Source organism: Andrena cerasifolii, chromosome 1, assembly GCF_050908995.1.
Source record: "Andrena cerasifolii isolate SP2316 chromosome 1, iyAndCera1_principal, whole genome shotgun sequence".
Classification (NCBI taxonomy): domain Eukaryota; kingdom Metazoa; phylum Arthropoda; class Insecta; order Hymenoptera; family Andrenidae; genus Andrena; species Andrena cerasifolii.
Genome location: NC_135118.1, coordinates 4,852,620 through 4,868,844, shown reverse-complemented (window position 1 = coordinate 4,868,844; position 16,225 = coordinate 4,852,620). Strand labels below are relative to the sequence as shown.

General features: G+C 48.3%; 1 protein-coding gene across 3 annotated transcripts in view; it reads right to left on the bottom strand.

Annotated features, from left to right (window-relative positions):
• Positions 1-536: 536 nt before the first annotated feature.
• Positions 537-16,225, bottom strand: part of Salm (spalt major) — a 108,170-nt gene continuing 92,481 nt past the window's right edge. The window contains exons 1-8 of one of the 3 annotated variants that reach the window (XM_076830078.1): positions 15,860-16,073; positions 11,570-14,962; positions 10,636-10,769; positions 7,723-7,995; positions 7,070-7,322; positions 6,511-6,659; positions 5,994-6,167; positions 537-4,947 (exon numbers count right to left, since the gene is read on the bottom strand). In XM_076830078.1, coding sequence (XP_076686193.1) covers positions 4,540-4,947; positions 5,994-6,167; positions 6,511-6,659; positions 7,070-7,322; positions 7,723-7,995; positions 10,636-10,769; positions 11,570-14,962; positions 15,860-15,959 — 4,884 coding nt within the window. In that variant the 5' untranslated portion in view covers positions 15,960-16,073 and the 3' untranslated portion in view covers positions 537-4,539. Of the gene's footprint in view, positions 4,948-5,993; positions 6,168-6,510; positions 6,660-7,069; positions 7,323-7,722; positions 7,996-10,635; positions 10,770-11,569; positions 14,963-15,859; positions 16,074-16,225 lie in introns of those variants that run through there. The other 2 variants (XM_076830071.1, XM_076830087.1) reach the window with 2 other exon arrangements.

The window sequence follows — 16,225 nt, the reverse complement described above, 5'->3', positions numbered from 1 at the left end:
CATTTAATTTCGCACAATCTAGATTTTTTTTACAAGTATTACACGTCATAACTTAAAAACTGTCAAAAGTGGAGTTGCACCCCTCTTGCTGCAAGGTCTTCAGTTTGAGAACAATCCAGTAGTTGATTCTCTGTAAGTTCCTAGAAAATACCCATGTTTTTTCGGGCCTCCGAAGAAGAAATCCCCCTTAAACATTCCAAGAAAGAGGTTATACTCGTGTAATATTGCCTCAATGATTGAAAAATGAACGGAATTAAGCGCAACTTCTATTATCCTTTCAGTCTCACAAACAGGCACTGAGTAAAGGAATGAAAAATCATTTTTTAACACTTTCACACTCTCCTTTTAACAAAAAAAAAAAAACAAGTACTGCATAATTTTAATCTTTAATCCGCCGTATTTGTTAGCCACACTCGCTGAACGCTAATAACCGTTCCTCACAAGCTCTGCGTGCACTGACCGAACGCATACAATCTGTATGTACAGGCTCGCGGCACTGGAAGAGTTAAGGGTTGAAATGGAGTTAGTACACGTGATTCGTCCTCATAATAATTGTTTATTGTTGGAAGTGATATAGATATAATGATCCGTAATGTAATTTAACTACAATGACGGGTTTCGCAGCTAACAGAGTCGTGTTTATACATCGATTATACACAATATGTACACAGAACCTAAGATCGTACAAGCAATACTTTGTTCTTCTTTTTGGACAACTTCACAGGACTTCGCAATCGGGGAATAGCTGCCGGGCTTTTCGTCCTCCCCCGCCCCTTCGATCCCATTGTTCATTTAAAAATGGCATTGTGCAAGCACACATCAGCACTTTGAACGTGTAAAGGGTTTCACTTAACTTACAAGACATTTTAGTAGCACACTAACGATTTACATGGACTTCTCTAACCGTTTTCGCCTACATTTATCACGTGTTCTTTATTTACAGCGGTATTATGTATATATTTATACGTCCGTCGCTCTCGCTGATGAACCACCCGGTTCCAAACCGACAAGAAACTTTTGATTCTCTTTCTAGATCTATCCTTCAGGGCCTTGGACTCTCGTCTACTTGCATTGGGATCCATTTCCTTCTATTATAATCTCTCGTTGTCAGTATTGAACTCAAATCCTCTGGACAGGGCTTAAAATGATTATTTCAACTGTTTCTGATCATTCGTTGGAAGAAAACGTTTTCTTGGGCGACTACCTTCGTGGAATGGTGATGTAACTGTACCAGAGACGCGAGCCACCGATATGGTTCACGGTTCAAAGGACTTCGTAAAAAGAAAGGTTTCGCTAAAAGTGTGGATTCAAGTTTCACGAGCCTCCATAGGGTAGTTGCGCATTCGAGTTCTTTTAAAACACCCGCGCTCCTTAGACGACACCTAACACCTCTTCAAATTGTCTTTTCATACATTTTTATATAAAACCGCTTACTTTCCGTTTTTTTTAAATTGAAGATGCCAGTTCCGAATGTTCATAAATTAATCTTAATTTGCCCCTACGAAATGTTTATGTACCAAATTTACCAAAACATTCAAAGAACAGTGAAACGACTCAATTTACGCTTATTAACGCTTTAACACTGGCTACTGCATTAGAATTAATATAATGATATTAGAATATCATGCTTGCAACGCATTATCGACCTCATAATAATGAAAATATCCAACTTTGATGTTTCAGCGCTCAATCTGTCTACACGGTCCTGCGCCAGTGTCACCGGGGCCGGCGTGAGTTGTGCGGAACGTATGGAGTATTCCACACTTGAGATTTTGCTCTGTGTGAAATTCCACATTCGGGAGATCGGAGGGCATTTTACAATGTTTCATTTTTTTCTTCGCGCACTACTGTTTTTTAGGCTGTTGAAATTTGATCTTTTAATTTGTACTCCCCCGCTCCCTTACCTAATTCCAGACTCGGAAAAAGGCCGACCCTGCTCCGCCGACCCTGAGTGTCACGGGGAAGATATCCGTAGGAAGAGAAACCGACCCGAGAAGGGGTTTCCACTGACGTAAACGCAGCAAACGTGAGTGTGCAGCGGCCCACGAATGTGGTGGGATGTTGTTTCGAAGCTAATGTTTCCAGAAGAATTATTTGTGACGGAGACAGTATAATTGCAACACTGCGGCAAGGTTCGCGTCTTTAGTAACAGAATCAGCACAGACGTCTTGAGCGACACTCAACGCCCAGCAGAGAAGTCGCTCGCGATTCGTACAGTTGTAAATTGGCAATCAACGGCTCTCTAGCTTAAAACTATGAGACATTCAAATCCAGCATCTTCAATCGTCGCGACAGTACATTTTCGTGAATTTTGATTTACGGAAAGCCACCGCCGAGACCAGGAGTACCGTGACTTTCGGGTTGTTATCCCTCGCTACGCACGAGAGCGTTCCCAATCGACGGATGTCCGTTAAAACGTTACTCCCTAATGCTAGATAAAAATCAGCTGAATTACGCAAAGTGCCTACTGGACACACGTACGCCGTTATCGGTTATTTCTTTTCTTTTTACAGACTTTTTACACGCGCGTTGCCTCGCCTATGTTTCCGTTTCATTCTTTTTCACGTTTCACAGTTAGACGCGAGAGCGTACAGGAAAGCCGTTACACACGAGTATTAGTTTGTCGAGTATGAATGTGCGCGATCGATCGCACCGTTCACGCTGCATGCACGTTTGTCGCGTCCTCTTCTTCACGACGCGTGCAAAATTTCAGGCAACACGACAGCATTTAATACAGAATCGAAATGGACGTCCTTGCGACCGTTTTGCGCAATTCGAACAATTTCATTACACTCATTTCTCCACGGCCGTAACGTGGCTTTCAGACGGTAAGCTCTTTTGATTTCGGCTTTCACGTACACACGGCTAAATAAATAATCAATAAATTATTCATACAATGCTCGGTAATTCGTCGGTCAATGCACTGACCGTAGAAGGGAAAATAGTTGGAGGTTATGAGAAAATATCGGCTTCCCCCCATATTTGGGTTGTTTGGTCACGTGACGAGTGGAATTCAGCCAGCATTTACTCGCGCGATGACTGGAATGAGATTATTGTGACAAGAATGTAATTTTTCTTTTAAATATCTCAACACACGTATATCATGCTGGTATAAATATTATCAAAGAAATCGCGCTTTGTTATTCGGGTATGGCGATGCATTGACTCGCGTGGTATGTTTAAAAATGTTATGTTTAATTAATAAATTCCTGGGAAACGTGATTTTCTGAACCAAGTGGAGGCTGAAACTGAGAGAAGCCCTGATTTTAACGCTCGTAAATTCTTCTATCCGGCCGTTCATGTTGCGAATAGATAACACTGTTCTTCAATTGACAAGCACAGCAGCTAATCTGTAACGAAATAACCTCTCTTTTTCGATATAAACGCGCGACATTGACGCTACGAGTACCGAGATATTGTCCATCTGAAAGGGATCGAACATCGCCTGAGCTATTTCTACACTGACGTATAGATCGGGGGGGAAAGTCGAAGTTGACGGGGTACGGGGAACACAAAACGACATCGGCTGTCTTTCCATTATAAAAGAACGACGGGACACGTGCTGTACATCGAGTGTAAATAATAATAATAATAATAATATTAATAATAATAATAATAATACTATGGTACAAAGTATAAGTACATTGGTTTAAATGATTGCAGGCTGCTCCTCTCGTATCACAGTGAGGGGCTATGCCGGGCCCGCCTCTAAATTTCTAAAAACAACCTTCTCGAAAAAAGGAAGTGACGTATGTACTCGCACGTGTATACAACTCGCGCACTCATACCCCTTCGCACCAATATAATAACATTTTATATTTATATATGTATATATATATATATATATAATCTTTCTCTTTTTTTATGTATATATTTATATCCTTTCGGTACAGAATGCACCATGTAACTCCAGCCTGGCCCCCCAGACGTCCCCGTTACCGTCGATCTCACTCCTTCCTTTCCCTTCCCCGCACCGCCGCTACACTCTTATCGGTCAACGGCAACGGCAACCCCTCGAGGTGGTTCGAGTTAAACGGGACACCCTGTCGCGTGTGTTCGTAACGTTAAGATAGCCTACAAAAATGAGGTGACCATCACTGTCGCGCATGGACGGTCAGAGTAGAGAGGGCCCGGGACGTCGCGACGCCACGTGTCTTGCGGCCACGACGGCTCAGTCTAGGCGTCGCCGCCCGTCGGGGCCCCCCGTTTGCGAAACCGCGTCGCGGCCGTACCGGAGGCCAGGCCCCGGGCCCGCTGACGCTGGGGCCACCAGCCGCCCGCCGCCCGACGGGCCCGTCGGTCCTCTTTAACGTGCTTTAAGACTAGTGTGACAATAGGAACATGGTGTCTGCTGGCTCTGGGTGTCAGGTGGATATGTCGTCGGGATTGGGTCCCCCGGGGGCCTGTTGGCACGCTCGGCGTGCACTAAAACACTTTCCGATGCGGGCCTCCGCCGACGTTCACTCTGGCCAGCCAGGCCGGAGTTCAGTTCGCGAACGCGTCTAGCGTCGAGGGGAGAAGATATGTACCAGTCGAGCTTCACGTGGCCAGCCCTTCGCCCCTGGTGGCGGATGGCGGTGGCGGTAGTCGGGCCGTGGGCGGCGTCGAGTTGCTCTCCGACCTGCTGGGCGCCTCCCTGTCGAAGTGGTGTTGCAGGCCGTCACCCGTCCACGCGGGTACACTCGCCGAATTTTGATTGCTACTGTTGGACGACGGGGTACCAGGCGAGTGGGACGGCGACGGCGTCTGGAACAGCATGGACCCAGACGGAATAGAGGATTTCCCGTCGACCAGCGGTCCGTTGCTGGTCGCCGCCATGGGTTGCTTGTCCAGGGGGAACCCGGCCCCGGCCGCGTACACCGAGCCGAACAGGCCCGCGTACTTGCCGCCGGCCATCGAGTGGCCCGGTAAACCGTTGTTACTTTGGATCACCGAAATCTCGTTCAGCTGTAAGTAATGCGCACCGTCTGGTTAGCTTTATTTGGGGGCAATTTACTACAATAGCAAAAGAAGCAACGATTGTTAATCGGGCTAGAAGCTGGGACGCGTGGTGAAGCGTTTTACGGTAACTCATGATGGGAATCGAAGGACGTAACGTAAGGGATCAGAGACATGTGTTTAGAACAGGCCTGCACAACTCGTTGCATGTGCGGGGCGTTTGTTTGGTCGGTTGGGGACATAATCCTTGAAGAGCATGAAAACCACGCCTTCGAGGGCAGCAATTTCGTGGTGAGTGTTGTATAATTGATAGAAATTTTAGAATGATGTATAAGACACTTCCCTCATTCATCTGTGGCAACTTCATTTACTCATGATTTCATATGTATGTATAGTGATGGGATGCAACATGATTCCAGGTGCCTCGAGTTAAAGCTTGGACCTCAAGAGGTTTCGAAACGTTATGTAAGAATCCTGTGTATGGTAATCTTGTACATCGCTTGAAAATTTGGAGAGTCCTCAAATTAGGTATTGGAATTTCGAATGTGTAATTCTTTGCATTCAAAGTCACTCACGATTACACAGATCTTTGAGATGAACACAAGTAGACTCTTCTGTATCATAACGATATTAACCCGCAGTACAAATTTGCAGCATTGCCGACTGTGGTCAACGCTGCGACCAGTTGATGTCTCATGACACCAGATTTAAAAACCCGTTTACAATAATTTTTTTATTATAAAAGTTGTTTCTATTCTATTTCTTAGGACAAATAACTACTCAAAAACACGAAAAAATAATTCAGGTCCTCAGGAGATACCTTCAGAAATTGTCGGGGCTGACCGTGTTAACCGCGAAACAGTTTCAAACTGTCTCAAACCACCATATTCTTGATTCGCTCAAAAAGTGTGCAAAAAGACATCTCAAAGTCCACTAGTTTTGCCCGCGAACAGTGGCTGCCCTCCATGCGCACCAGAGCGCCAGTTGTGCAAGCCCGGTTTAAAGTCTCCGGACTAATTCAATATTTCTCCAATATCTGCTCTATGATCACTTACTTTCTGCTGCACACCGTTAAGGAACGGAGCGGGTAGATACGGGTAGAAGAGATCCGGCCGCCGCTGAAGAAACTCCGAATCCTTGGGCGTGATGGGAAGGGGAGGCAGGTCCAGCGACATTCGACGGCCTCGTCGCGAGGCCCCGTTGGTCCACATATGCGTGCCCATGTGCACCTACAAGGGCAAACAAAAGCAACGTCTTCAACGGGCTGCTGTAGATAATGAAGACGCTAATCTTTCATCGAGCTTGCGTTATTTGTACGTTACGCGTTTGGCGTTAGTACAAGCGGTAGCGGCTAGCTAGGTGTTAATGAAGATAATTGAATATTTTAAAGACACGAGAAGAGCAGGAGAGAAGTAGAGAGAGAGAATGTGGGAGAGGGAGCGAAAGAGAAAGAAACAGAGAGATAGACGGAGAGATAATAGCGAGAAAGAGAGATACAGAGAGATAGATAGAGATAGAGATAGAGAGAGAAAGAGAGAGAGAGAGTGAGAGGGGGGAAAAAATTGTGTATACCTTGAGATTGCCCTTGGTGGTGAAGGCCTTCTGGCAGACGGTGCATCGGAACGGTTTGTCGCCTGTGTGAGTTCTCATATGGATCTGGAGCGCCGAAGACGAGGAGAAATTCTTATTGCAAATCTGGCACAAGTGTTTGCTCGGCATGCCTGCAAATACACACACACAGTTTCGCTAAACAGGACCTGGGCACAAGTATCGCGAGGGGTGAAGCTGGTTTGCCCATGGCAGGGTAACCGCGGTCCGATGGCCCGTTGGCGGCTCTTACACGAGGCTAGGCCTGCGCTCGATGAAGAGGGAAAATGGAAGGGTGAAAAGGGGAGGTGTCCCATAACCTGCCACCAGGAGCGCGTGAAAAGTAGAACAGCGTTATGTACAGAGAAGCACAGGCGTGCGAGTAAGCGAAGCTCGTTACACGTAGTCTCGGCGTCTCGATGGAAGCACGGATGCGATCTGTTAGCGGGAAGAGTGAAACCTGCCAAGCCAAGCCTTGGACGGTTCGAATTGTGCTCGATGAAGAAGCAGACTGGACGCATTATCGACCAGTTTTTCTACTTACTGGCTGGCCTCTTTGGTGCTGGAAGGTCCCCCTCCGGTGGAGACCTCTTCATCGAGAGAGCTTGCTCCATGGACGACGGCGGCATCGGCGGTGGTGGTGGCGGAGGCGGTGGCGGAGGCGGCAAGCTCGTGTCCTCGGCGCACATGGGACTCCTTGAGGTCTCGTGCTCCTGGGACTGCTGCTTCGAGTCGCTAAACAGATGGGGTGGCATGTCGCGGATTTTGTGGGTCAGCATGTGCTGCTTCATGTTCCCCTGCGAATTAAAAGACGATGCTGGTTAAACGTCGCGGTTCGACCGTCCCTGGAAGTCCGACCACTTCGTCGATCACACCACTCTGCATAATATTTCAAGGCTGTTGTCTACTGCCGCGCCAATGTCTGAAAGGGGGGCATCAGTTGGGGACGGCATAACTCAGACGGATGAATTAGAGTTGGATAACGGAGGGGAAGGCGACGAGAGTGAAGGGAACGTGACGGAAATGCGACGGAGAAAGCACGTTAGGGGACATCCGCAGTCTCGAAAAGAACTAAAACTTTCGTATATACTTGCGCGTGTATCGATATGGATTCGAGAGTGTGGTGAAGCTTTCTTAAAATACACAGTGGTGTTATCATCGTTCTTGTGTCATCTGTAAGATTCAGCAGGCTCTTACCAGGAGGCCGTGCGCCGAGGGTAGAAGTCCGAGGGCGGGCGACATCAGCGGGGGTAGGCGGATGGCAGGGTAGACAGGTGTCAGCCCCCGCCCCCCTCCGGCTCCTTTCCGCCCCCGGCTCTTCCGTTCCTCAGGCCGCCGCCGCCTGCGTTTCGGTTTCTCTCGATTACTGGCACAGGGCGATCGATATTGGGAATCGAGCGAAGTGATCGAACTGTTTGCGGGCAACGGTTGAGACGTGCAGACGCATGTTTGCTGACCGGTAGTGTTGTTCTGAAAGTATCGTAGAAAAAAACAGAGATACAGAGAGGCGGCCAAATGATATCAGCTTTGGCCGTCGGTTCTTTTTTTTAAGGGGTGGGGGAGGGGGCAATGGCGGTCGAATGGCGCGCGTCGAGCGTGCGTTAGCAGTAGTGGTGGAGATTTATCGATAGTACTAACCGATAGTTATACATGGTCTTCACTATCGAAAACTATCGATAGCTTAGTTTCCCTATCGATAGTAGAGGTGATACCGCGAATTCTAAAATTTGAATTATTGCAAGCGATGAGTTTCATTTGTTACGAAGACACTTTACAGCCATCTTTGCCTGCACGCGCATTTTCTGAATTGTTAATTATTAAATTTGTGATTTGTTGCTTGTATGTTGAATACTTTCGGTATAATTTATTACCCTTGTTAAATATAATATAGTATTGTATTCTACTTTCTTCTTTTACAATGGAAAAATTTCTAAATATAAAAGCAAAAGAAACTGATAAGTGCATATTAACAAGTTATAATTTATTTTTATAAATATTATTAATATTTTGTAGAGAAAGATAGCTCAGAAAATATTACATTAAAGAAGCGAAAACAAGATGTACATGTACATGAAAGTGAAGACAGTGACTTCAATGAATTGAATATCGATGTTGCAGCTATATTTAAAAAAAAGAAGCAAAATCTCTTACGTGTTGAAGTATTTTACAAGATCAAATGATCACAAAATAGCAAAATGTAACGTTTGTTGCAAAGAATATAAGACTAGCGGTAATACTAGCAATTTAGCAGATCACATTAGAAGATTTCATCCAAATATAGAAAATGATTCTGAAATATCAAAATCCAGTATAATGTCCATAAACTCTTTTTTTTTAATCTTTAGAATATGAAAAGAATTCAGAAAGAAAAAACGAATTAGATAAAATGTTAGCTTTGATGATCGCAACTGATTTCCAGCCTTTCAACATCGTAAATGATAATGGTTTCAGAAAATTTGTAAAACTTTTGGATCATAAATATAAAATACCAAGTAAATTCACGATTAGGGAACATATAATGAAATGTATTTATGCAGAGACTCAACAAAAATTAAAAGATATATTAAACGAGACTAAATATGTTGCGTTGACTACAGATATTTGGACAGCGCACAATAATGATTCATATTTGACAATCACATGTCATTTTATGAATAGAAATTTTGAATTAAAAGATGTTGTTTTAGCAACAAAAGTTTTATGTGAAAATCATACGGCAGAAAATATTGCAGAATTAATGCAAGAAATTTGCATAGAATGGGGAATTGAAAATAAAATTTCTTGCATCGTCACAGACAATGCAGCTAACATGATTAAGGCACGTGATATTTTCAAAAAGAGACACTTACCTTGTTACGCACATACTTTGAATATAATAATGCAGGATATGCTTCACCTGGAGTGCATAGAAGAAATACTTAAAAAATGCAAGGAAATTGTTCTCTTTTTTAAAAGCAGCACTGTTGGAACAGAGATGCTTAAGAAAGAACAACGAGCAACAAAAACTCAGGAATATAAACTAATTCAAGAAGTACCAACAAGATGGAATAGTTCATATTACATGGTCAAAAGGATTTTAGAAATAGTTGATGCTCTGAATCAAGCACTAATTAAATTACGTAATGCTCCTCCGCCGCTAACAGTGGATGAAATAATTGTTTTAGGCGACTTAAAAACATTTGGTCTCCTTTTGAAGAAGCAACAAAGAAAATTTCTGGTTCAAACTATGTAACGATTTCTGTGATTATACCCCTGAGTTTGAAAGATTTGAATACCAATGAAGGAAAAATAGTTTGTGCAAAAGTAACAGAGTCTGTAATACAAAGAGTCTTCCTTTACGAATTAAGATCTGTAACAAGAATTGCAACAATTCTTGACCCAAGGTTTAAAAAAGAAGCTTTCAGAAATCCAAAAAACTCTAAGGAAGCTTCGCTTTTGTTGGAACAAGAAATGAATAATATTTTAAGAGAAACAACAGCCACACAACTACAAAGTACAGAAACATCACCATCACAAAAATCTTTATTTTCATTTTTGAAACAAAGAATTGGAGAAAAGAATATAATTATAACAACAGATGTTATAATTTTGAAAAGACAATTTTTGGAGAAAGAAAATGCCTCAGAGAAATCTGATCCTTTAGCTTTTTGGAAGGTAACTTAAACATTTAGTTATAAATTGTAATTTCCTGTTGATTATGACAACTGATTGTCGTTCTATTAGTAAATAGTAAATAAATTTAGCATAAAAATTAATGATCATAATAAGATGTAAATTTCATTCTACAATTTTATCTTGAACATATCCACCTATATATAAAACTATCGATATCTATCGATAACTATCGATGGCTGGTGACCCAACAATCGAAAACTATCGATGGTGCCAACTATCGATAAATCTCCACCACTAGTTAGCAGTGCTTCCAGGGGGTGGGGTGTAGGGGTGAAAAAAGAGCTACGCTTGGATGTCACGCGAGCCGTGATCATCGTGTTATCGGTACCCATGAAAACAGGAGGGATGTCTCTATCACAGGTATCCCCCGTGGCTGAGAAAGTGCCTCCAATACGATCTACACAATCCACATTCGATGAAAGAAGGTTACGTTACCTTGGTGGAGAAGCCTCTGTCGCATATGCTGCATTTGAATGGCCGCTCCTTCGTGTGGCTCCGGTAATGGATCTCCAGCGCGGAGTTGCACGCAAATGTTTTGTAGCAGATATTACACGTGGTGTTTCCACGCACTGCAACAGATCGTAGCTCTTTACAAATGACGTTCCCCGATACTGTCGCAACGGTTTTACAGGTTTTGTGAAAGCGAGTACTGTAACCGTGACGCGACCACGGGGGCATCCATTACAGGACAGATGAAGGCGGACCGTGCTTAGTGGTCGCGAGAAACGCATGAATGCTGGAGAAGACGTTCGGCGCAGCGATGCTTTCGTGACTTGAGGCGAGCGTTACGCGCGTGACTAGACCGAAAGTAGCGTTCAACTGTGACCGTTTCCTGGCAGCCCGACGGAAGGAAGTGGAATGAATCGTGAAGGCAACAATCGATTTTACAAAGTGATTTATTTATTCATCAGAACATCCACAGGTGTCGAGCCTCTCTTCCACGCAAGAAAACCGCCGGATACAAAAAGCTCATCTGCGCCCGCTAGTCTCTGACGTCTTCCGTTTGTTCCTGATGGAAAGCCACAGAAAAAACCGGCGACGCACAGAGAGAAGAACGTGTGAATAAAGGCGTAGACAGAGAGACGTAACGTGAAATAACAAAGGTGCCCGAAGTAAAGATAAAAAAGACAAAAAGAGAGAGAGAGAAAGAGAGAGAGAGATAGACAGAGAGAAAGAGAAAGAGAGAGATTCAAGCGGGAGGGTAGGAGTGCTAGGTCCGGCTACACCACAAAACAGGATGTCGATATACAGCTTGGATAAAGGTGGACGTATCAGTCAGACTTGGCGGTCAGGAACAGAGTGAATCGTGTCAGATCGATCGGGAGGTGTAGCAGGAACTGCAGCTCGCCCTGATGCTAGCAGCGCCTACCTGCTGGCCCTCCGACAGCCAGGCCGAGCGGGTTGTAGGTGGACGTGGCAGCCAGCACGGCTGACGTAGTGAGCGAGGCCAGAGGTCCAGCGGCACCTGGTCCAGGGGTGACGGCGTTCATCGAGCTCACGCTGTTTATGCTCGATGATCCTATGCTACTGGCGGAGGGCGACGAGGAGACCGCTTGCAGGAGGCCTGCGAACATGCCGAACGGGTGTGGGTGGTGTGTGACGGTCTGCGGGGGCGGCGTTGGTACCGATGCCACTGCAGCTGGGGTGGAGGACGCGCGCGGCGTCAGGTCCAGGGGTGTGCCAGCGTTTAGCGGACTGTTGCTCTTTTCGCTGCCGTTGTAACGGTGGAATGGCGGCGACCTGGACGGGTGTCCCGCAACCGAGGTAGCTATGGTGGTGATGGTTCGCACCTGGTTCTCAAGGGCAGCGAGGGATGTGGAGAAGCTGGGCAAAGACAGGTCTTTCTGCTCGTTCTCCTCGCTCTCGTGATCCTGCTCGTCCTCTACATCGCCGCGACAGTCACGATTCACGTCGCACCGTTCGTCGTCCTCCCTACGGTCCTCTTCGTCATCCTCCTGATCATCCGCTTCCTCGCTGTGCTCCTCCGAGTACCTCTGCTGCTGTTGCTGCTGATGGTGTTGCTGCAGGGACTCCTCTTTCACGCCCATGTCGTTCTCTTGAAGCTGCCTCTCCATTGCCTGATGCCGTGCTGGAGGGAAACCTAACGGAAAACCTGGCCCCGCAGGGTGGATCGGCGGGAATCCCTGTGGGAGGAAAGACGCCAATGGATGGTGAGGGTAACCAGGCGGGAATTCGTTCACCTCGCCAGCCTGGATCTGTTCCGGGCTGAGCTCCGTCGGCTCGCCAGTGTGTAGGCGTATGTGCTGCTGCAGGACGAGCGCATTCGTGAACTTCTTGTGGCAGACAGGACACTGGTGGAGCACTCTGAGCGGCGGTTTCGCCCTGTGCACGCCCATGTGGGTCTTTAGGTTGCCCTTGGTGGTGAACGCGCGACCGCAGATCTTGCATTTAAACGGGCGCTCGCCTGTGTGCGTCCTGTAGTGCATCTGCAGTGCGCTCTTGCAGGACAGCACCCTATGGCAGATTACGCACTGGTTGGGATCGGTCAGTTTGTGCTCGATGTTGTCGACTAACTGTTGCAGCTTGGACGTCTCCGAGGTCTTCGTTATCTCAATCAAGCTCTCCCAGGAGTTGTCGTTGCTGCCAGGTCGGGGCAATAGGCTGGAATAGATAGCTGGATCTTTGGATGGATCGATCATCTCACCAGTGGAGACGACGGGCGTGTTTATAGTCGATGAAGCTGCGTGATGGGGTATTTGATGGTGGCCAGGCGGTCCTGGGAACAGGATCCCCGCAAAGGATGTTTGAAGGCTTCCGCTACTCGCGCTACTGCTGGCAGGAGAAGCACCAGGATACGCGAGCATCTGCTGAGGTAAACGATTCATAGTCCCCCGGCCGGACAAGTTCTCGGGCTGTTCCTCGATCTCCTCGTCGACTTCCATGTCACCGTCCCCTTCCAGTCGCCCGCTGATTTTACTCTCCATACTGCAGTCCTCGTAAGTCTGTGGTTGGGAGGGCGGATTGACGGAGGACTGGGGCGAGTTCAGGTACCGCCTGGTCGTTTCCTCAAAGTCCTCGCTCTCCTCTTCCGTGGGCTCCTCGGCCTCCTCGGGCTCCTTTTTCGGCGTTATCCTTTCGGCGGCCTCCTGGCTGGTCGGCCGTTGCTGGTACTGCTCGTGCATAGGGGATCGTTGCTCGCGCTTGATCTCGTCCCTCTGCTCGAGCTGCTGCTTTTGTTGTTGGTGATTGTCTTGAGAGGAATGACGTGAGTTCGACACAATCGCGGGGGAATGTGGAGACATGGTTGGGGCAGTGGTAACGGGCTTGGTCAAGTTCTCCGGCACGTCCTGATCGTCCCGATGAGCGACAACCGGCGATCTGTACAGGGGTGGCATACCGGGCAGGGCTAGGCTTAGTGGCAGGGGCGGTTGAGGGGGCAGAAAACCGTGCGCCGCCGCCGCTGGGTGAAAAGAGGGATGATGAGAAGGCGGCGGCGGCGGTGGGGACGGCATTGGTCTCTGACCAGAGGCGATTTGCTGTAGCAGGGGTGGATGGTACTTGTCCAGGTGTTCCGGAACGGGATTCGGGTTCATCTTAACATGTGGAAACTTGGCCGTATGCCTCTGGAAGTGGACCTTCAAGTTCCCTTTCGTGGTGAAGCGGCTGCCGCAGACGTTGCATTTAAAGGGTCGCTCACCTGTGTGCGATCGTATGTGGATCTGGAGCGCCGAATCGCTGCCGAACACCTTGCCGCAGTAGCGGCAACGATGCTTGAAGAACGGCTCGCCGCGACCGCTGCCGGACTTTGAGTCGTACGGGGAGAGACGGGACCCTTTGCCGCCCCTGAACGCGAGCTCGTCGGCCAGGTTGTTGGCCAACAGGCCCTGGCTGGCATTGTCCAACACCTCTTGAGCTCTCTTCTGCAGCATCTCCAGCGTGTTCGGTTCGTGTAACGGTGGGGGATCCGTGTTGGTTATTATCGACGACGCAAGGGAGGAGCTGATCGAGCACAGTGGCAGCATCTGATGGGACATCGGCACCTGGCTGCTGCTGCTGGTCGCGGTTGTCCCTGTTACGTTCGACGAGGGCAACGGAAGATTCAACGGGGAAGCGCTGCTGGTCGGCGTCGGCCGTTCCTGGGACAGATTCGGCGTCATGGGGACGGGCGATGTCTGTTGGTGACTCGGTGGACGTGACGTCGGCGGTGATGTCAGGCTCGACAGGGGCTTCGGTTGGATGATTGGAGATGGAGAGACCTCCTTGCTGTCCGACGGCTCGCTGGCCGGTTGCTGTTGGGACGTCTGACTGTGCGTGATGGACAGTTGCTGCTGTAGCTGGCTGATCAACTGCAGCTGGAACACTTGCTGATGCTGCAGGGTGTACAGCGTGCTTTGCAGCAACGCCAGATCCTGCAGGGCCGCCTCGCTGTCCGCGCCACCGGCCAGAGCGGTCGCTGCAAATTGAGCGACCGCCACTTTCGTGTTCTGAAGTGCCTCCAGTGTGACGTGACTAGTTCCAGCAGGCGGGAATAGGCCTGCAGGCGCGCCGCTCTCCACGAAATTGTTATTGTTTTCCGCGTCCTGTCGATGACGCATCTGCTTCCGCGATCCTTCCTCGTCGTCCTCCTGGTCGTCCTGCTCGTCCACGCCTTCCTCTTCGTCCTCCTCCAGAGCATCTTCTTGATCCTTGTCATCCTCGTCACCCTGATGGGACCTGGCTGCCGTGAGGTCCACGGCTTCGTCCACACCACCACCTCCGCCGCCACTCTCTTCGCCATCCGATGTGAAGTCATTTTCCTCTCCTGCAACAGATCATCGTCGTCACGATTACTAGCGTGCCTGAAGCGCAGTATCGTTGGAACTGGCGTGCTTTCGACGTTCCTCTACGTGAGAACATCGAGTCAACGATCGAAGAACGATATTTTTCGCATAAACATTGAAGTTCCAAGGGTCGTGTCGCTCAGGGGGAGGCCTGACGCGCGGCCGCATAAACTATATATATATATATATATGTATATATATATACGTAATAAGGTTTCGCTTCACGGTCGGTAGCCGATCATCAAGGCTGGAACAGGACGAGAACTTGACAGCACGGATCCATTTTACTTAGAATGTACAGTGTAGCCGTGAAATCGGGGCGGAATTGTTGATCACTGCAGCCCTGGTCTTATTTCTCAAATTTATCGACACTGATCACGGAACGCGCGTGCCAATAATCCGCCGCCTGGCCGCGACCGCGCGTTGGATTCGCGGGAAAACTGTGTCAGAACACGCAGCGAAGGCCCTGGCAGAGGACTGACGCGTACACATTCGTGTCAATGATAAGGCATAGCGGCACGGCAATTAGTATTCCAGGACGCCTCGCGTGAAACCCGTACCGGTGGAAACTTTTAATAAGCGCACCGGGGCCAATGAAAAATGGAAATCGCGCAATTACTATTCTCGGCGGCCCACCCAGACCCGTTCGAAGCGCACCAGTTAACGTTTCACTCGCCACCAAGTGACCTCATCGCCGATCCAAATCACACTTCGAAATTCAACCAAGTACAAGTCTCTCTGTTAGTTACACGACGAACACACATACAAGAAGACAGAAACGAAGAGGAAGAAAGAGAAACGAAGAAGATGGAATCCGATTCGCGGGAAAACACCGAGATAGGGTTCTGCTGATGGCGCGGTTCAAGGTCAGACTGTACCGGAAAATCGAGGACACGACAATCTGGAGGGCCTGCAGGTGCCCTGCTTGATCCCACGGCACTCAAGACGACGCGTAATGCTCCATCTCATGAGCTGCATATCTCCTACGATTCGCGGGGAAAGACCGTGCGTGGCGCCGACTCGCGGTGGCGCGTTGAAGCTGCGCGGTGTTTAGCCCCCGAACGTCCGCGTGTCGACCCGTGTCATCCGGCAAGGACGAGAACCGACTGATCGCTCGGTATAGAGCCGGCCTGGGCGTAGGTACCGACGTGCAACGTCACGCGTCACCCCTCCCCCACCATCGTGCCCCATCCCCACTAAAGCGAGTCCGTGCCCCCCACCCCCCGCGCCGCCGCCAGACGCGG